At 40.9% G+C, this 21,933-nt stretch overlaps 1 protein-coding gene across 6 annotated transcripts in view; it reads right to left on the bottom strand.

The window, feature by feature from the left end:
• The window catches only part of LOC120567964 (dipeptidyl aminopeptidase-like protein 6), an 89,017-nt gene extending 69,118 nt beyond the window's left edge, over nucleotides 1–19,899 (bottom strand). Inside the window, exons 1-2 of one of the 6 annotated variants that reach the window (XM_039815089.1) lie at nucleotides 19,763–19,899; nucleotides 19,465–19,540 (exon numbers count right to left, since the gene is read on the bottom strand). In XM_039815089.1, coding sequence (XP_039671023.1) covers nucleotides 19,465–19,521 — 57 coding nt within the window. In that variant the 5' untranslated portion in view covers nucleotides 19,522–19,540; nucleotides 19,763–19,899. Of the gene's footprint in view, nucleotides 1–1,174; nucleotides 1,898–9,143; nucleotides 9,233–19,464; nucleotides 19,601–19,762 lie in introns of those variants that run through there. The other 5 variants (XM_039815088.1, XM_039815092.1, XM_039815090.1 and 2 more) reach the window with 5 other exon arrangements.
• Between the last annotated feature and the right edge of the window lie 2,034 nt (nucleotides 19,900–21,933).

Below are 21,933 nucleotides of genomic sequence, written 5' to 3'. Positions count from 1 at the left end.
CATAAGTACTCTGTCTAAAAGAAAGAAATTTGGATATGTATCGGATATGTATTCGGATAACATGTAATAGTTATGAGGCTAAACGTGTAAACGTGTAAATTATAGGCCACATATCTTATATGAGGGATCCTTATTCAATTGTATGTCACTTGAAGATATATGTTTGAACAATAATAATGGCAATGATGTACCTACAACAACATGACCAAACGTAATGGACCAAACCAAATCAGCGTCTTAAGCTACACATCCTCTCATTGTTGCTGCAGTTTGAGTAGCTCCAAACTGGATAAGATTCCTATCCAACAAAAGTGCAAGTTATCTTTAAAAATACAAACTGAATAAGCAGTAGCAGGTCAAACTCTACTGAAGCTGGTGTTTGGTCTTGAAGACAATTTCACAACTCATCCAAGAGGCCCAACATTCCTGTAGACGTATTCCCTTTTTGACTAAATTTAGATTTTCTTTTCCAGTGCATTCACTGCCAAGATGGTGACCAGCACAAAAACTCAAATCAAAGCTTTAAAATCACTGGGGGTGACATCACAGACTACATCCATGTTTTGCCACAGTTTATGACCGAATGATTTTGCTTTGCAATTTCAGCACCACAGACAGCGCCAGAGGAAAGCGCAGGCTCTCCCTACAGACACACAAAATCTACAGAGAATCACATCATCCTAATCTGTTGGAGACATGTCAATGAGGTGGATACTCAGAAAAAAAATCAGAGAAATTTTATCACCTTTGATTTCATATTTGACAAAAGGCACACTGAGACCAGGCCAGCTCACAGGCTCTATTATCCAACAGAATCTGAAGACAGCTTGACAAAAACAAAAAAACAAACATTATAATGCCAAACCAAACACAATAAACAAATTCTAGCAAGCGTTAAGCTGCCATAGAATAAAGAACAACCTTTTACAACTTTCCAGGGATATACTCTTGGCCTATGACTCTCTCTGTGTGTGTGTGTGTGTGTGTGTGTGTGTGTGTGTGTGTGTGTGTGTGTGTGTGTGTGTGTGTGTGTGTGTGTGTGTGTGTGTGTGTGTGTGTGTGTGTGTGTGTTTATACTGTAAATGCATGTCTGTCTGAGTGTGTATCCAATCTAAACTAAACATCTGGAGATTATTTTTTTTTTATGTTGGCTAATAAAGTAAAAGTGTCTTACATCCTCATCCTCCCTCGAGCATTTCTTGCGGTACTGGATGTGAGGTCTGCCATCGGCGAGTTGCTGAGGGGTCTTCGCTGCGTTGTCCTCGTCTGCAACCTGTCCACTGAGAAGGTGACTGGCCTCAGGTGGGTGCGGGAAGGAATTGGCCGTATTAATCTTCCCGGTGAATCTCTGATACAGCAAAGCCATATTATAGGTCATGTCCAGATAAAACAACTTACAGCATGTCAGAGCCACAGACGAGTCTCGCCTGAGTCGGTTTTTATTGGGCAGATCTATTGGTTTTCTGTGCGCTTCGAGGAGAACCGATGGCAGGCAGCCAGTTTTCACATCCGGGATGGAGCAAAAAAGATAAGGCGAAGATACCGACCTAGTAAATAAGTGGATAGTGGACGACTCACAGTCTGAAGTGATAGACCGAAATAAAGCCGATGTCCTATAGCTATGTCCAGGCGCACGGCAGTCGGTGGACTGAAGGTGTCAATAGTTGCTCTCATCAGTATTCACAACACGCTGTCTCCCCTCTTCAGTTTCCTGATGCCTCCTTACAGCGAGACAGCAGGCGGATGCGCGGAGTTTCCGATCAGATATTCGATCCCCATCAGACTCCAGGTGATTTTCCACAAAATAAAAGATCAAAAGATGAATGTTTCGACACTTTCGGCTCTGTTTTTGGCAGACCGTCCTCACGCATGAAGGACGCACAGAGCTCGGCGGTACTCTCCGCAGATGCGCTCTGCATAAGAAGTGACCAGCACTGAGAGAGCAGTTACTGTAGCGCTGCTGTCACTTCACTTCTCTGGCTGCTGTTTTACGCACAAACACTGCGCGAGTTTCACCTGAATGTACCTTCATTTAAAACCTCTGATTATCAAGTCGCACTCATTTATGATTTCATGAACGGGGTCATAACATCTTCACCCAAATAAATGTATTTAGTCCCAGGACGGAGCTCGAGTGCCTCTCTGTGGCGCACTGGATTAGAGCAGGCTGACCACACACCTACTTCAGGTGTAAAACAACAAATCTTCCTGTTTTTGCTCGTTATCTCAGAAAATTCAGCTTGTAGGCCTACAAATGAGTTTTGAAAAGCTCAAGTCGAGATCAATGAATCTATAAAATGTTCCCATTTTCCAGAAACCAGAAAGTCACATGCAGCAATTATCACCAGTGTCCTGCAACAAAACAAAAACAAACAAGAAAATTCCCTCCCTGCAGCATATTCAAATCTTATAAATACTTTCCTTAAAATCCCTTGCAGTAATAATTTGAACCATGACATTGTTTCTCCCCTAATGTATGCAGTGTCCCTCCTTCTATGACATTGTTTTCAGTCAGTCCACATCCACAAGTGTTATTCAGCTCATACACTACATTTAATGCTTGAAATGCTCACATAGACCAATGCAGCTCTCTGGGTAATGCAGAATATTGGCTTGTATGTGGTGGAGGGAGGGAAAGGCTCTTGAGTCAAAGTGTTAAAATCTGTGCCATCCCTGTTATGAATGCCACAGGCGAACACCCCTCAGCCTCTCACTGTGACAGCTCAAACTATCACTCCAGCGGGGCCGAGCCGCATTTCTGGGAAATAGGTCATCTTCACACGGGTACAACTTCAAAGCAGCGCTAAAGCACAGCTCAAAACAGCCCCTCATACTAACTATTGAATTGCACTGTTTTGCATCTCCTATTAAGTGAAATCAAGTTCATTTTGGTAATCTTTTGTAAAGGGTACTCAAAATGGACTGACTAGAACAGCAGATATGAAAATATTCTATATTCAACTTTCAACAAAGAGCAAGTTTCAGTTAATTATTTTTTTTGACAAATGGTGAGTCATCTCCTGCTCTGAAAAGAACTGCTGGAGGCTCATTGATTCATGGCTTGAATTATGAATGTAACCTCTTAAATAGGATATGTATCTAGAATACAGAATATTGATTTCAAAGGTTTGGCCATTCATTTAAAAACAAATGCACATCGGACATTACTGACTTATAACTATAGTCCCTATCCCTCCCTTTCTCTTCACTTTTACTTTGAGTATGATTCATAATTAACTGAATCAAAACTTTGTTTAAAACTCTTGCATGCTTTTTAATTGCAGCAGAGATTTATGATGTTGGGCTAAACATCTGGGCTTCCGGCTACACAGTGGCTCGCCTTGGTCCCTGTCATCATTTGTTTCTCTGGTTCATGAATTCCTTTCCGGGGTCTGTGCACACCTGGGGAAATAGGTCCAAGTCACTTGACATCCATCCCAGCCTCTCTGATAGATGTCTTCCAATCCCCCTCACTATGTTGGAGAGCTATTGTGAACTGCCTGGCTGCTTTAACGCTCCCCTCAGGACCGTGCCAGGAGCCAGGGGCTCAGCTTGACTCCCATATCGCCTCAGCTTGACTCCCATATCGCCTCCTCACAGATACAGTACAGCAGCTGACTGGAGCTTTGCCTTCTCCCGCTCTCACAAAAATCACTGCAGTCCAGCTCTGCGTTATTAGAGGCATGTTGAGAGGCATATAATAACGGATATAATTATGATAGCTGCAGCATACCTAATACCTCAGCGTGTAGCTAATGGCACTGTTGGAGATAGTAGGAGCTAAAAGTTACTGAAGTAACTTACAGTATATTTCAAGCTCATAACTGATGCATTTTAATCGTAATGACATAATGCACTTCTAAGCACTTTAAGATGCTGTGAGTTAGGGCTTTATGGGGCTCAATAAACTCCCCTGGGTGAGTTTGCTTTTGATTTCAGTTTTGGATTTATTACACAAAAGTTACCACATAATTTAACTGAAAATGCACAGATGCTAAAAGCTAAAAGTGTAGTGCCTACAGTACATACTCCACAGAGGACTGCAGGGAAAATCCCACCACTGTGTAAAAGATACTGTACAGTCACTTTAGTTTTGTTAGCAAGTTTTTCAGCATGGGAAATAAATAGTAGAAAGTGTTATATTGTAACAAATAAGGCTTTTTAATGTTCTGTTCTTTTCTGTTTTAGCTATACGAGTTGCTGTCACACCTTAAGAAAATTGCATGAAGCATGTTGCTTCAGTTTCATTTTTTGTGTGTTTGTGTAGCCTGTCCTCTTTCCAGGTGACATGGTGGAGAGGAGGTTGCGTGGCTCACGCTCTAGATGTTTGGCGACACCTGGAAGAAGCTTGACATCAGTTGCTCTTCTTGAGGTTTCTTCCTTATCCAAAGCGACAGGGGGTGTCGTATGATGTAAAGACTGTAAAGCCCCCTGAGGCAAATTTGTAATATATAAATGAAAATTTACTGGACTTTTTAAGCCCATTTATAGTATTTCCTTATTCAAAAATATGTAAAACCGAGTTAAGTGGGGTGAAGAGCTTGAGGCTCAGTGTCACACATTATTCAAAATATACTGTGTATATAAAATGTAATGCACTTGTGATGCACACATTAATGTGTTTGCATTAACTGAAATGCAACCACAGGCTAACAGGTTTTCATCCGCATGCTATACACTGCAACAAAATGACTCAAAAATGAATTCAATGGAAGAGCAAACAGATCAATCAATCAATGTCCGGTGGGAGTGCAGTAATATCTAATTTCCTCCGAACATCACTCAGCTGTGTAAGGAAATTACTGCGCCTCTCTACATGCATGTCACGGAAAGGATTTATTTACAGCTCACCATAATCACATAATTTTACACCATTTTCTATTTGGTATTAGCCAGACACTAATGATTTCCCTTGCTGCTGAGCTGAGCCAACCACAGCAAAAGGTTGTTTTTATTTTTATCATCCTGCTGCCTGGTACGGATTACATGTCCCTGCTTTGCTGTCCAGTGGACACATTGGCTACATTTAATCTTAAAGCTTGCCTCAAGACAGCATGGGCTGTAGTTTATTATCACATTGATTCAAACTCATCATAAATTCAGTTAAATGGAGTTGCAGACCTATACATCAAATTGGTTCAATTATCAGAAGAACCAGCATTCAAGCAGGATTTACACATCATAAGTTATCAAACTAGTTCTAGAATACAGAATATTCAAAACTGTGAAGTGTGAGGGGAAAGACTTTTCTCATTCATACTCAACCACCTGCAGCACATATTTGTAATGCAAACACACTGTTTTTACAACTGTTCAAAACGCATTCAAAACAGAACAATGGCAAATGTTGTGCATTTCTGCAGCAACCATATTGAAATATACAGAAAATCTTAGCAGAATATTTACAATAGAATGAAATAATAATCATTCCAAACACAGCTGATTGCAATTTTAGCTGAGAGAGAAGACATAGCCTAATGTGATGTTGAACATGTGACCAAATGAAGAGAGAGGGAGGACTAGAACCCTCACAGCACTGTACAGTATGATTGATTATATCCTACTATACATATAGTTGAGTTGTTTTGTTTTTAATTACTTTAAAAAAATATTAGAACCCAATTGCCGTAGACTACTTTGCATCAACAATCTCAGAGTCATACTGTAACTCAGTGACATTCGAACACACAGACACAATACGTGTACTTTTACATATACTTACCCTTCCCGAGGATATTATCTCAGATGTCCATCACTGAATAAACGTCTTAAAATCCCGCTTTGAATATCAAAGTAATCCAGTGATAGCTGTCTGTACATCCATGGGCACACAGCAAACGTGAGCTGCTATTAGCTTATTCGGCATACTTTTAGTGAAAAATGAAAAAGAAATGCTAAAAAGCTGGACTCAACTTGAAGCCCACCTGTCTCTCATCTGAGGCAGCATTGTACTTCCTGTTTCAAGAGACCCCAAATTATGGGAAATGTAGTTCCAAATTCTAGAGCATGATTATCCCTCAAATAGTATTAAGACAAGTAATAATAATAGGAGTGATAAAATACATTAGCATTAACTTTCTTTTATGTTGCACTTGGGGGACTTTGAAAACCCCTGCTCTAGATAATTAGATAAATAAATACAGTAGTTAGACAGACAGACATATGCCATCAAAGTGGATGAATGAAAACTGAACAGAACAAAAGTTAATTAAATGTATGTGTGTCACACAACGGATTTCCAATTAGGATCACAATGTTATATTGAACATGTTTAGAAATTATACCCATTGCTCCCAGGGTAGAAACATCTCCCTCTGTCAGTGTTAATCAAAATTTAATTATGGCTCGATGAAGGCCAAAGTCAATAGGACTGTGCGGTGGAATACGTTATTGTTGAATTACACCCGAACACTACATTACAACTCTTTTCTCATTTGGGGCCATGTAACAGCCGTGAATTCAATTACTGTGTCTTGCAAGTCACACTTTATTACAATTGTGGCCCGCTGTACAAAATCAGAAAACCTCCACAAATCACTGAATAAGTCGCTGAAATTAGTTCGGTTCATATTAACTTGATAATATGGTATAAAAATAAGCATAAACACGTACGGAGTCTCATGTAGATTCTACAATTCATGCATAATTTTGATGAAAATCCCATTTTTAATAATATTAATTAATATTCTAGTAAGTGCTAATTTTTTACTGAGCCGTGTGTAAAATTCAACTTTGTTAACTGCTTTCCAGGACTGAAACCAGCAAAGCATATTGCCTGTTGGAACTGCCATATTATTATCATCTGTGGAGAATAAGTGCTGAATCTTGCAGTATATTGCGGATGAAGGGAAGCTATGTACTGAGCCCAAATTGAAATGGCAGCAGATAAGTCAAAGAGGAAATGGAGTTTAATGCTATGATGTTGGAGAATAGACTGTGGCTACGTTTGAGGGGAGCAGCAGACTACAGTCGTGGATTGTAACTGCAGCAGATGATGAGGAGGAGAAGAGGAAGATACGGAGCAGAGAAATCGAACAAGAGTGCGTGTCACTAAGAATTTATCTTTACATGTGTGTTTGTGTGTGGATAGATAGTGTGTATAGCAAAACCCAGGGATGAAAAGGGGTTGCGGTGAATGAAATGAGGGAGCTTATCACATGAATAGTGTGAAACATAACCTACCCTGCTTCTCCTGCTTTCTTTTTCTTCAGATATTGGTTGCATGATTTTTCTGTTGCTACAAATTATACCATAACATCCCTTTGGTCATTTAAAACTGTGATAAGCACTTCATTTTTGCCGTCATTGGGCAAACATTTCATAATAATCTTTCAACATATTGTAATTCAAGTGGTCTGAGAGAAAACTAGACTGCATGTCCTGTTGGCTCTGTATTTAGGCTCCAGAAAATCTAGCCGTCACAGAAAATTTGGTTACACTTTACTTGAAGGTATCTACATAAGAGTGACATGACACTGTCATGAACGTGTCATAAATATTATAAACAAGTCATAAACGTTTATGACATAATGCTTCTGTCAGACAGTGTCATTCGGTTTTTGTCATGACAAGTTAGGGTTAGGGTTAGGTTTGGGTTAAAACGCAGCGCCCAGGATGGGTGCTGCGAGGGGCATGGGCACAAGGGGTTTTCGGTTTTTGTCATGACAAGTTAGAGTTAAGGTTAGGGTTAGGGTTCATGTGTAATGACAGTGTCATGAACACATGACACTGTCATGACACACTCTTATGTAGATACCTTCAAGTAAAGTGTTACCGAAGATTTTGATCAATCCCACGTCATTTCAGAGAGAAAGAGTGTTCCTATTGGCTGTTCTGTGCATGCTTTCTGTGCGACAAACAGAGAAGAGAGAGCTGCAGGAAGAGGTCACACCCTACTTCAAATGTTGCCGTTTGTTTTGCATTATACCCACTGCAGCTTTAATATTCCATATGTCTCTAATTACATGCATTCTTAGACATCTCTACCTATTCTCGCTTTGCCAGACCTTCCTCCACAGCGCTGCGGAGGAGGGTCTAGCTAGTCCACACATTCCGCGATGGGAGAAAAACGTGCTCTGGTTTATTGGCATTTCTTTAAACCAATTACAATCATCTTGGGCGGTACTCAAGCGGTAGGAACTTATTTTTGCAGAACATGAGTACGTTCAAAAGTTGTTTTAGTCGTGCAACAGAAAACTCAGATTCAACAGATAGTCTAGTTAGCTGTCTGGATTTACCCTGCAGAGATCTGAGGAGCAGTTAACCTGATAGTCCTCATAAGGCGTCACGGTTCAGAATGCCAACACAAAGGGAGTGGAAGGTGTGGGACATCCGGCCTAAAAAGAGGGACGTTCGGCAGAATTTCCAGCGGCACCTTAACAATTACTGAAATGTCTAAGTATGTGCATTTAGAGTATACTTAAGTGTTTCTCTGCTGGAGATGGATTTAGAGATATAGACACAAACCATTAATTAATCTAACGACAATAATAACAACAACAGCAACAACAAAACTAAACAACAAAACAATCACCATCAGATTGTGTCTGTTCTCACAATTTACATCAGTTTAATTGCCTGAGAACAACAAAAGTTATCTACTCTTCATCAATCCCCCTTGCAGCCTATTTGCATGCAAGGAGCGAAACAAGTTAGAATTTAGTCGAAGCTGAGCAATTAGCTGATCTCAAAGCCATCTGAATGATTTTCACATAAACAAAGAGTAAACAAAATGTTTAAATTCAGAACATGCTAACGAGGAATGCAAACCAATCATTTGAAATATCCAAATATCTCAAACAACAATGCAAATGTACTTCTACCCATCTGTTCCCCAAGACGACCAGCTCCCACTGAAGTCATTAGCTGGCAACACAACACAAAGAATAACAATGAGCCACTAAGCAATCTCCACAAAATATGTAACCTACTATTCATTAGAAGTCAGCACATAAAAGAAAATTAAACGGGAAGCATTTGTCCATCAAGAGCCTCAGAAGGGACATTGAGACTCGCTGCCCCCTTTCTGCCTGTCCAGTTGTTATCAAAAACAGCCAGCAGCCTTTTCTGTCAGGAGCAGGGGACTCACCCATAACACAGACATTCCCACACAGCGTGCCATGCATGCTAAAAGGGCCCCTTACCCTTCTGGAAGCAGTGCTGGTGTCTATCTTCAGCTGGGTGGCTATAAGGACAGACATGGTGAAAAGTGCCACTTGCCTTCCCCCTTCGCTGCGCTCACACCTTTGTGCTGTGAAGTTCAGGCTGCTGTAGGTGCCTGAGAAGTTCTCCCACCCTCCTTTCCCTCTCTCACTCCCCTCTAAGGGAGAGAGGATGACCCAGGGGTCCAGGAGCCCAACCAAAACGCTTTCCTCTCTCCTCACAGGGTGAATCAATCACACAGACACTAGCATCGTCTCCATGGGGGAGGGGGAAGAGGGGGGGCGGGGGGGAATATCGTCCACCCAGGCTGCTCCAAATGTTACTTATCTCTCTCGTCCTTACTCCCTCCCTCTCTCCCTCCCTGGCTCACTCCCACGCTCATTCACTCCCTCTCTCACACACACTTAAACTCTCCTAACAAGACTTTTCTCAGCGAAGGTGGAGAGTTCAATAGTGTAAGTAAATTAGACACACACAGACTGTATATATAAACAATAAAAACAAATAGTTTCTCGACATATCAGCACCAATACTGCCTGCGAGGCATTTTTTCCTTCCAGTGTGCGTGTGTGTGCGTCGTGCGTGCGCGTGCGTGCGTGCGCGTGTGTGTGTGTGTGTGTGTGTGTGTGTTTCCAATCTGAGTGTGTGCACACATTAACAAGAAATGGATCAATTTAGTCCTCTTTGCAGCTGGGTTTTGTGATTAAGCCCAAGTAGTATTTATGCTGCCTGTCTTCCACCCCCTCCCACCCACACACATATACACACACACACACACACACACACATCAAGCCATGCTAACAGGACAGAAGGCTGGCACAAGCTACACTGCTGCTTTATTTATGTAGTGTTTGTGCATTGTGTATTAAATCCTAGGGCTGAGACTGCATAAACCTGTTTATTCAAGCAAACCACAGCACAGAGTCATGGGAAAGAGGGAATAAAATGGCTTTTATGAAAGTAGAAGTGGTCATATTTTTCAATGAAAATCCAAGCCCCCCTTTAGTTTTTTAATCTAATCTGTTCAAGTGAATATGACAAAAGCCGGAGGCAAGAGGCACCATACCTTGAGAAGACCAGCGGAGACAGCACATATAGCAAAGCATTCATAACTCATTCAAGAGCAGTGGGTCACAAGGGTACACACAGTCAATCCCCGTTCAAATATGGACTCAGGGGCTGAATCATGGCTTGTATTGATGCTGCTGTTCAGCATTTTGCTTGTGTGTGAAATGAAGATGCTGAGGCGAACATTGAAGACATAGCCTATGCGTTTCAGGGTCATTAAGGTACCATACACAGCTACGGAGGCTGGTATCTAATTTAAAATGTTTGAGCAAAATGTGTACTATTCTAATATGACCTTGCCAATGATTCAATGGAATAGTGAATCAAGTTGGGATGCCTATGTTCTTATTTCACAAACAGCGGCATGTTTTATATCCAGTGGTGGGACCTGGTTGGAGGTTTCACAGCGCTTCATAAATACCTATATTCAAAGTCAGCTGAATTTTTTTGACCGTGACTCATGGACTCGTTTAAAACAAGACTCTTCCCCCAGCAGCTGCAGCGGTTTATCACTAATAACTGCCTGGCTTCAGCTCATATTTTACATGTTTGATTTGCTCGCAGGCACCAAACCCAAGATGACAGCAGCAGTTGATAAAGGGCTGCACTTAGTTAAAGGTAGGCAGCATAATCACAGAACAAGGGACATTACAAGTTCAAATTAAAAACACAACAACAACAGGGAAAAGCTGCACATTTAAATGTTTTTTTTAAAAGTTAATCAGGCCAACATGTAAAGCCTTACTCTTAAGGTTGATACGAGGATAAAGATTATAGGTACAGTTCATATTTGCATGCACACCACAGGAGATAAGGTTTCATCATCAGAATAGAATAATTGCTGCGGTGACTGTATCAAGGAATAATAAAGTCCTTTGAGTTAATACAAGACATGGTGGTTATAGTTATAGCCATTGCTGCTAACAGGCTGATTGTGTGCCATGACATTTCCCCAGGGTCCTTTGAACAACCCCCTGATTGGTCATCTCCCGTATTCATTTTTGTCACATTTACAGCAATGACATACACTCTGATTATGAACATTGCTGGCTCACAGTAAGTCACTGTAATTGCAATTAGTGTAAAAGGTCAGCACCGTTATTGCTTTAGAGCACAAAAGTGATGTGGTGTTTTATCATACTGACGAAGATTAACAGTGTACGGCTTGACTTTCTTTGCTTGTTTACTTTCACTCATTTACTAATTTCTTCCACTTGTCACCTCCTGCTGATTTTGCAGAAAGTGAGCTGCCATTAAAGCATTTTAAGAGCTGATGTCAAAACAAAATCATTATCAAAGTCTGTGCAATCTAGCAATGACACTGACAAATTGAAGACATATTAGTTTATATTACAACTCAAAGATACCAATGACATTGCACATTTTGGTTATATTAAATCACAGATAACAGCATGTTTAAGGGAAATGCTTAAAGCACGTATGGCTGTCTAGATCCAGAGAGATAGCTGGATTTATTCCCAGATACCATAGGGATAATGGAATCATCAGTTCAGGATTTGGCTTATCTAAAAAGGGTCTACCTAACTGGTGTCTACAGCTGCTGAATTAAAGTGATACATCATGTTCAATAAATACCAAACTCTATGTGAATCGGAAGAAGCGAATTATCCCTATGTATTCCTCTTGATTGTTTTTCTGTAAGCATGTAATCGTTTCAACACAGCTGGAAAAATGAGGCTTGATAACCTTATAGAACTAAGGTCTAAATGAAAGGTGCACGTGTTTAGAAATGAGCATTAGTGTTACTACTACTTAGTGTGCTACTTTGCAGCATAAAAAAGTTATTAAACTAAACTCACTTCACAACTTTATGTCCCATGTTGCCGTCAAACCCTTATGCCCTTACAACATGGCATCATGACTTTGCGTAAACATACACGCCACTTTCCTAAAGCCAAATGGCATTTTATCTGTACGCTTTTTGAGCTATCCACATGTATGTCTATGCTGTATACAGCAGATGTAAACATATCGCGAGAACGTGCCATACTATCATGAGAACGTCACACGCGTGTAAAAAAAAAAGTTGGGTTTAGAAAAGAAACATTGGGGAAGTCTTAAAAAAATAAATAAAAAAATGGTTGAAAAACGCCACACACGGGACGTGATCCCAGCTCTCCTGGGTGAAAGTCCTGTGTTTTACCCATCCGCGGACTTACGTCCCTTCATACTACTCGCTACGGCGAAAATTAACACGTAATGTAGGTCAATGGTGGCCGAACGGTGTTGATAAACACATTAAAAAGCGATTATATAACACACCAAAATGGCATACGAATTGGCGTGTCATACATACGCCACTTTATGAGATCAGTCTGGCCCTTATCCCAGCTCTGATCTTGACCTTCCGCCAGACCACAGCCCCTATCCTGCCTAATGAACTCAAAGGCCCCAAGCATCCCCCACCAGTGCTCCACCCTGTGGATCCCAAAGATTCACATCGCTGTACTTGGTATGCTTCTCAGACCAGCTCCTCTTTGAGCTCAGGAAAGGGCAGTGGTGCAAAGATATGAATAGAGAACACACCGCTGTTTGTCAGAATAGGAAGGAGTCCAGGAATACGTGCATATCGGGGCTATCATGTGTCTTTATCAGTGAGATGCAAGCAGCTTCTACTACAGACAGAGCTTGATCAGGTCATCTGTTACATGTGAAGCTACAGATGAACCCTGCACACCGGGGAGCAATGCAAGAGCATGATTGGGTCCAGGATGAAAAGCTTGCGGTGCTCCCAGGTGACCAGGAGCCGCACAACCTGGAAAGCTTTTATGAACATGGTTTTCATCTACAGCAAACCTTCCCTGGAGAGGCAAACACATGGCACAGCAGTTAGTGGTGACAAATGATGGCTGTTAAATGGTGTTGTCCCTTGCTGCTGGCCGCTCCTGGTTGTTTCTCCGTCTCTGAATTTCATTTCTTTGAACAATGTCCTATTGTTCACCACTGCATTATCACTCTGAATGCAGTCATTGGATAAAATAAACAGATTGAATCGAGATGGGCAAGTAACATGTGTGTGTATGTGCACATCAGGAAAATGAAAGTCATTTTGTTGCGCCAATAGTGGCTGTGGGCAGCAATACAAACATTTTAAGCAGGTGATTTAAAGTGCAATGGTTCAATGCAGAAATACAGAGGGCTCACTAGATGAATACTGAATGCTTTTGAAAGACATTTCGTCCGTACATATCCCTGCTGCATACAAATCATTTCAGTGAAAGTTTGTCTGTACAATTCTACTCCAGGGAACCTTAACATTCAGCTCAGAGTGCCAGTAAATCCTTGACACACACTTTCAAACAGCTCTGATACAGTTGCACTAAAAATTAACTTGATTAAACAGATTCAAGTTATGATCATGTTCCCTGAAAATCTATGTAAATAATAACATGCAACATGGCCCCACAGAAAAAAAACATTTTGAAACAATACCACTGGTATCTTGGAAACAGAGAGTGCTGTCAGCGAATGCAAATGATGAAAGTCTAGAATCAGGAGAAAGGTACTGGCCTTGAAAACATCAGGCAACAGAGGCAGCCAGCACAACAGATGAGACAAGACACCATAAGGCAAAATATAAATGTATTTTATGCTCTGTGGAGCAGGAGGTACAAATGGATGCCAATGATTCAATCTGGGCCATGTCTGAATATGATTAAATGATGCTGAGTACCCTTTCTATCTGAATTTAATGCATTTGAAATTCTGGATCTAAGATGCAAAATGATGAATGAAAGGTTATTGATGGGAATTGCATGTGCAGTGTCCTAAACACTACAAGATACTAGAAACAGAAAATATACAATATAAAGGTCCATGTAACCTGGTTTATGCCTAGTTTCTACAGAGCACTTTTGGATGTTGAGATTTGTGAATCTTCTTGGGTGTCTTTTCATTATGAAAGCAGTCATGAACATAATCTCCACAGAAAACATCAAAAACACTTCACAACAGAAGCAGCTGACAACAAGCACTGCAAAAAGCTTAAAGCAACACCAAAGCACTTTTCGACTTCGGTCCCCCTACAGGTTGGAAGCAGAATTGTCCATTACCGTTCTCATTCAAACTACAGATCCGCTACCCGATCTGGCAAACTTGCATAGTGCGGTTTTAGCAGATAGAGGGCCACAAAGCGGATGCAGGAGTGCCGTTCACCCTGTTACGAGTTGATGAACCACTGAAACGATTTTGGAAACATTATTTTAAGGTACAAAAGAATCTTTGGTGTTGCTTTAATGCAGTACAGTTGTGGACAACCGTAATCAACAACGTAACATGGTGGCACTTTCTGAACTTTCAGAGGGCTCCAAATTAAAATGTAGAAATGGTTTGCATATACTGTAGAATATATGCATTTTAGTGCACAGAATATTAAATGTTAAGTTCTGATAAGAGCCACTAACCTAAAATGATTGTTAGTGCTTTGCATAGCGCATCTCCCAACAAAAACTACATCTTCTTTCTTATAAGAAATTACCAGAACTTCTTATTAACTCTTGACTTGAAATGTCCTAACTAAAAAAGGTATGATTACCTACTAGTTTTATTAAAACATTTGCTTGGATTAAAAGCTTGAAACACCATAACTGCAATGACTGATGATCTGTGATTTTGACACTTGGCTGTGAAGAGCAGTGGCTTTGTTCCCGGCTGACTTGTTCATAGATAATATCCTAACAAAGTAATGTCAAAATTGCTGCAATTACTAAATACAAAGAAAAAACAATAGGAGAATTCAAGATGAAAATTATTACTTGCTATCCATATAGATACAGTAAGTCTCTGTAAATCAGAGTTCTCTCATTCTGACAGCTGAAGAGTCCAAGTCAAGTCTCAAGTCTTTGAGGGGCATGTTCAAGTCAAGTCTCAAGTCTTTTGCCACGAGTCCAAGTCAAGTCTCAAGTCTCTGGTCATCTGATCTGTCCCTAACACTATATTGTTAAATCTTATGAATTCAAAGCATGTCCTGTAGCTACCATCCATACAGTACAGTATCAAAATAAGTCATAGGATAACTTTATGGGGTCTACTTAACACTTCCCTCTAGCCCTCAGACCTGGTGAAATATTAACCTAAGTCTGTCACATCATATGGATACAACTTATAAAGATACAATTTGCATGTTCCCAGCATTAGCACAACACTTTGCGATGGTTAGCTTGTTACCTGTGATGATATATGCTAAATGTAATGTCTCTTTCACTCAAAAAAATGTCTAATGTCGAAATGGAAATCAAGAGAATAGTGGCAGCGCCACACCAGTTACAGAACAACATGCATCTCGGTGTCAGTCCAAATTACGCACAATAAGCAGTTTGAACCCACTGATGTAATGCAATTTATTTATTTTCTAAGTGTCAGTACGCTCAGTGAAACTGAGTCAAGCGTGAGGGAGACCCGACTCAGAGGAGGAGAGGTTAGTGAGGCCAGAGTCTCCACGGCAGGTGACAGTGCGCACTGATCCGCTGTGCCACGCATGGATGAAATAATGAAATAATAAATAGGAAATATGTGCAGAATTAAGACAGTCAAGATGGCCCAGTGTTTGGTGGACCGCGTACAACTTGTTCACTAAATAGCATACAAATCATCCACGGTATCAATTACGCATCACATGAGTTTGCCCACCCGACACAGCGTTTGTTCCTGGGGAGATGGATCTGTGCGTCCCGCCTCCTGTGCGCCATGGATGGCTGAGCCTCAGCAACTACTAACCATAAAGATACAATTTGCTTGTTCCCATCATTAGCACAACACTTTGTTACCTGTGACGATATATGCTAAATGTAATGTCTCTTTCACATTAGCAAACCTCTATACATAGGCGCCCGCCCCACCAACTGAGCCATCCGGGCGCCCAAGTTCTCATTCTCAGAGCAGGATCATACCCATAATGAGTATTCTTTTCTTTTTTTTTAACTATGTTTTTGTTAATTTTTCATTACAGTTACAATGAAACCTGTCCCAACCCACAACACAATTTCTCTCTCAACCTCTGCCGTACTACAACAATCAAAAAGCAAATTATATGACAGTATCACAGTAGCAGCTCCCCTATGTCTTCTTCTTTTACAAACTGGTCAAATGGCCTCCAAATTTTTTCATACGCCCCAATTTGCCTCTCAATATATACATCAGTCTCTCCATGGACATACATTGCAACATATTCTTGATCCAGCACCACTTGTAGGTGCCTACATTTTCTTCCAGATGAGAGCTATAGTCCTTTTTGCCTGTAGTATAGCCAAATCAATACATTTATATTCTTGGGGTTTCAGATTCAGATTTGTTGGATACAGGTGCACAACAATATCATCTTAGGATAAAGTGGAATTTTAACAGACAAGATGAACATAGTTTTATTGATCACCTCCCTTCACAATGTTTTAATGTTGTCACACTCCCAGACACAGTGCATAAATGTTCCTTTAGCCCAAGGATCTTCAACAGTGGGTCCAGGACCCCTAGGGGGTCCTCAGAGTCAATGCAGGGGGGCCTCCAAATTATTGTTAATTTTGGAAAGTTTTTTCAGAAATTAAAAAGTCTTAACATGAATCCAACATGTTATAAGCAAATATGAATCCCCACTGCTTACTGGCATAGGTGGTCACTAAGGCAATCCACAGATACATGTAATCCTAAGGATTCACTTTGCCACGTTTTAACATTAAAACATGATTCATTAAACCATGCCAACAATTATTAGGCTATTTTAATAGCTTAGTATTCTATGCAAAAAAAGGTATGTATAAAGGCTTTAGGCTGCCCTACACGTTATTGTAGACCCAGTTTATTATGCAACTTCATTTTATACAGTATATGTAGTAGGGGGGTCCCTGCTCCATCTCTCTTTTAATTAAGGGGTCCTTGGCTTAAAAATGTTGAAGACCCCAGCTTTAGCCTCATTGCATTTAAAACAAAGGTCAGGTATATTACTGTTGTATTTAACAGGAGTTGTGTATGTCTGCATCAGTCAATTATATTGGAGTAGCTTTAAATTAGAGTTTGCTGTTTTTTTCTGAGATGCGTCACAGGTTTTCTTCCAATCGTTTTCTGAAAGTCCTCTTTCAATTCCACCCTTGATGTCTCAAGTCTAACTATCAATGTGTCTTTAGAGCCAGATGCAAGGAGCCAGTTATATATTGATGAAATCAAATCCCTCTCATTGCAATTGTTTGTTTAAATTTCTTCTAAGAATGAGAGAGATCTAATTGCTATTGCTAGTGGTTCAATAGCTAGTATGAACAGAAGTGGTGATAGAGGTGAACCTTGGGGGGCAACCTCTTGTAATATTGAAGGGCTCAGACACCACTTCATTTGTCAGTACCTCAGCTTTAGGGTTGAGATGTAAAAGCTGGATCCAGTTAAATAAAGTATTTCCAAAACCAGCATAATGAGTTTTAGTGAAGACATTTCTTCCAAATTTTCTCTACCCTCTGGTGGGCAGCTCGTATATCCACGACCAGACTTAATGACTTATTTGCTATGCAAATTGACAGCAGATTATAGTAGAATTTATTAGGCTGTGCCCGGGAGTCCTTAAAGAGCCAAACTTTGGTCACAGAAACTTTACTCTTCAGGACTTTTGGGCTTTCATCGAGCTGTTCAATAAGTGGTGTCAGCAAAAATGTGGAATGTACAGAGGTAGAGCTTCTCATGGCATGTGGTGAAATTGTTTGAAATAAACTAACTGGAGGCTTGTAAAGCCCAAATAATAAGAGAAAAACCTGTCAAGATGCGACAAATTGGAAAAAGCTTGTCAAGGAAGCTTGATCTCGAATCAGTGTGTGACTTTGTGTCTCCAGCAGAGGGCAAACTAACTCCAGCATCGGTTGAACGGAACACATGGGAATCAGTCAAAGTCTCATGTATTACAATCCAGTAGTACTGACAAATAAGTGAACCACCACGGAAGAGAAAAGAGAAAATGAAACCGCATGATAACAAACAATATGCAACAGGCATAACTGTGAGAAATGTGATTAAATGAACTCAGCGAATCAATGGGGCAAAAACACTGAGCTTTCCAAATCCTAACTTGTTCTCAGGGTTTCTCAAGTATAGCATATACTGTACATTAGTGACAAGTGAGCTATCTTTAATATAAAACTAAAAACTATATGTTTTAAAGAGTGAACTCATGTGGCACTGTCTTCGGCTTACAGAAACACCTAAAAATAGCCTACTACAGCCTGTAATCTGGAATCATTTTTAGGGACGAAATGCCCCCTACAGGCAGACAGATTAGTCAATTTAAATATTTCACAGCTTCTCCTCAGAGTAACACATGCAGGAAACCTGATTCATGCGTCAACATATTTTTGTCCCTTATTGAAACCACAATCGATGCATCCCCCTGTGTAATTCAAGTTAACTTTGGATCTTTTATGTGAGCGTTGCTCGGAAATGGCATTATGGCAGTGCTCTTGCTGGGGCCTTGTTAAAAAAAAAATTGATTTGTGACGTTTTCTTTGTGAGAATATTGTAAAAAGAGCAATCCATTCAGCTAACCTAAGAAGGTAATGCACAATCTGACAGATGTAGACTATAGAGTAAAAGCTGGTAAAAACATCAAGTCAGAGCTGAGATGGAATAGAAAACAACCAGACTCTTATCAGGACAAACTAATTGGCTTGGCTGCACATGGAGTAGCTGTGGACAGACACTCTATTTCTAGGCCATGAACTTTGCAAACAAGTATCTTATCACACGATGTGGTCTATCGAGTCTTAACTGCTAAAAGCAAATGGAAAACTGAGGGGACATTTTATGGAGTACCTTTGCCTTGATACCAGCAGAGGGATTTATTCAAAACAGTGGCACATATTGTTTCCCGAAAATGATTGCTATAAATGATCCGACACTTGTATAAATGAGTGTCAAATAAGACAACTGAATATGACACTGAAGTGAGGCACAGAAAGGAAACTGAATCTGATCTGAAAAAGTCTTAAATTAAGACAAAAGACGCAGAAGACAGCAACGCCACAACATCTCACCGACACGTAACACGACTCTGCTCGTCTTATACTGCTGAGGGTAAGTCCGCAGCAAAAGATATAAAACCGTCTCCTCGCGCACCAGTGCGCCTTCAAAAGTAGGCTACTTCAACAATGCTGTGGCGATGGTGGATTTTAAGCCTGACGGTTAGAAAGGAAATGCCGACTGAATGTGAGCAAGAAGTGGAAAGAGGAGGCTTATGATATAAATTACCTTCTCTCCCTTGGTGGATCCCCTGCGGTAGTTTCCTGCACCTGCTGATGAGTTCATGGTCCCATATAGCAATAATCTGCAATACAAAAATATTCACCTGAAGCTCACTGACCAACCAACTTTGTTCTCTCTCTCTCTCTCTCTCTCTCTCTCTCTCTCTCTCTCTCTCTCTCTCTCTCTCTCTCTCTCTCTCTCTCTCTCTCTCTGCAAGTTGAAAGCCTAAATATGGCGACACTGGTAATTGCATGCTGTTGAGCTCCAGCTATTCCAGCAACGAGCGAGCTTAAACGCCACCCACCTGTAGTAATGCTATTTAAAGTGTTGTCCAATGGTAAATCACAGCGCTGATAGGCGCAGCCTCGAGCTGCACAGTGTGCGCTTTCTGCCGGCGCGCCGACAGCCGATCAGCAGAAAGATTCCTCACGATGTCTTGTCACCACGATTTCCAGTCAGCAAGTGGAGTTTCTTTCATAGTTTTTTTTGCCGAAGTGTTGCTTAAAATGAGCTGGTCCGCGGCCAGTTTGACGTTCCGAATTAGAATAGCATTGGCAAAGAAAAGGAGAAGCGATGCTGCCGCTTTATCAGCAAACTGCATGCGTCTCTGTTCCAAGGAGCGAGGAGCCGCTGCATTCCTCAAAGTGCCCGTTTAACTGTGCAGTTTGAATCCACTTAGTTGAATAGGAGTCTGTATTTGCCGCATCATATGCTGGCCTACCTTTTTGAAAATGTCCACGCCACATCTAGTAGCCTAAGTCAGATCATATTGAGGATGGGTTGTGACAACTTAAGAGCGCCTTTGTGGGGCGCAGGGGTAAATAGCTGCATCTATAGCTTGAGAGAGCTCTAGAGAGGTTTAGACATCTGCTTTCACAACTCGTTTATGATTTGTTTGTCTCTGATGCCGCTATGAGCTGGAATTGGACTAATTACAAGCTTTTAGCGGAGGGTGGTGGTCAAAGGCGAAACTATGTCACCCCACGGCCCCTAAGCATTACTATTTTTCCATAGGTCTAATGAGGAGGAAGGGATGCAAAAGAGATCATTACAGAGAGTGAAGTGTGAATTTAGTGAAACCACAGGGAGCTAAATGGCGGCGCACTCTGCAAATAGGCCCACTAATGATGCGGGGCTGGGGAGTTTTCTCTAACTTCAGCTGCAGCTAATTAGAGGGAACAAAGGACAGACTTTTCTTTTGTTAACAAGAAAGATATGATTCATATTTATTTAAGGATATTTGTGTAAAACCTATGAGGGGACTGTTTGTTTAACTTCTGTTTTTCTTCTGCAGACTCGTGTGATGCTGCGATCACAAATCAGAAATCAAACTGAGGTACATGTGTAATTAGAGTCAGTGGTCAGTAAAGACAACCTTAAGACTTCTATCTGTGGAGAGATGAGGAAGTCTGTGGTGTCGCCCCCAACTTTTTTCTTGCTGTTATCTTTTGCCGCATTGCACTGGTGATAGTAGCCTAATATATATAGTAATATACCCAAAGAAACGCAATTTAGGTATGACAATTCCCAATAGGCCTGTGTTGGCGAAATATTAACAAGGCAACACAAAATATATCTCCTCCCCTATAAGGCAGATAATAAAGAAGAAACACAAAGCCAGGCACAATGTGTGCTCTTTGTTAGATATATTATGTGTGAAGACTGTATATCACAATTACAAATTAATTTAAATTCACATTTGATGTGAAAATAAGTCATGTTTTTGTTCAAATGTGAAAAGTCATTCTTGTTTGCCATGTTGGTGCATCACCGTCAGGCGAAGCTTGCTTTCTACCATCTTATAATGTAAAAAAAGACACTTCATGGTGGTTTTGTAACGTGCTTTTGTGTATTCCAGAAAAGCAATCATGCATGAGACAGGAGAAAGTATAACGTTTGTGTGTGTGTGTGTGTGTGTGTGTGTGTGTGTGTGTGTGTGTGTGTGTGTGTGTGTGTGTGTGTGTGTGTGTGTGAGAGAGAGAGAGAGAGAGAGAGAGACAGAGACAGAGACAGAGACAGAGACAGAGGGCTGAGCAGCATGGAGGCATCCTTCATCACAAAGCCATCATTTACAGATCAGCACCATGGACAGCAGCCAGGCAGCTCTGTGTCGGTGTTAATGGAAGAACAGGCAAGGGGCTCTAAAGCCACAGGAAACCAATTACAGTTGTTATACTGTAGTGTTGTGGAAATGCTCAAATGGAGTAGAGGTTTTAGACCAGGACCCGAGTTACACTGAACCCAAATGAATTGGAAATAGCTGGAATAGAGTGGGGGAGGATGAATGAGGGAACTCTGCATAACAAATATGCTTTATGATGCTCCTCTCTTGTTGTCTTTCTGTGTCTGTGTTATGACCCAGCTTTGTAGTTTTATCATAACAGACCAATACAAAGTACCAGTGTTCCTGTCTGATGGTATGTGAGAGTGCTGTGAATCCTGTGCTGCATTTCCAGATCTTGTATCAGTCCCTGT

This window comes from Perca fluviatilis, chromosome 11 (assembly GCF_010015445.1).
Source record: "Perca fluviatilis chromosome 11, GENO_Pfluv_1.0, whole genome shotgun sequence".
Classification (NCBI taxonomy): domain Eukaryota; kingdom Metazoa; phylum Chordata; class Actinopteri; order Perciformes; family Percidae; genus Perca; species Perca fluviatilis.
This window is presented reverse-complemented; position numbering and strand designations above follow the sequence as displayed.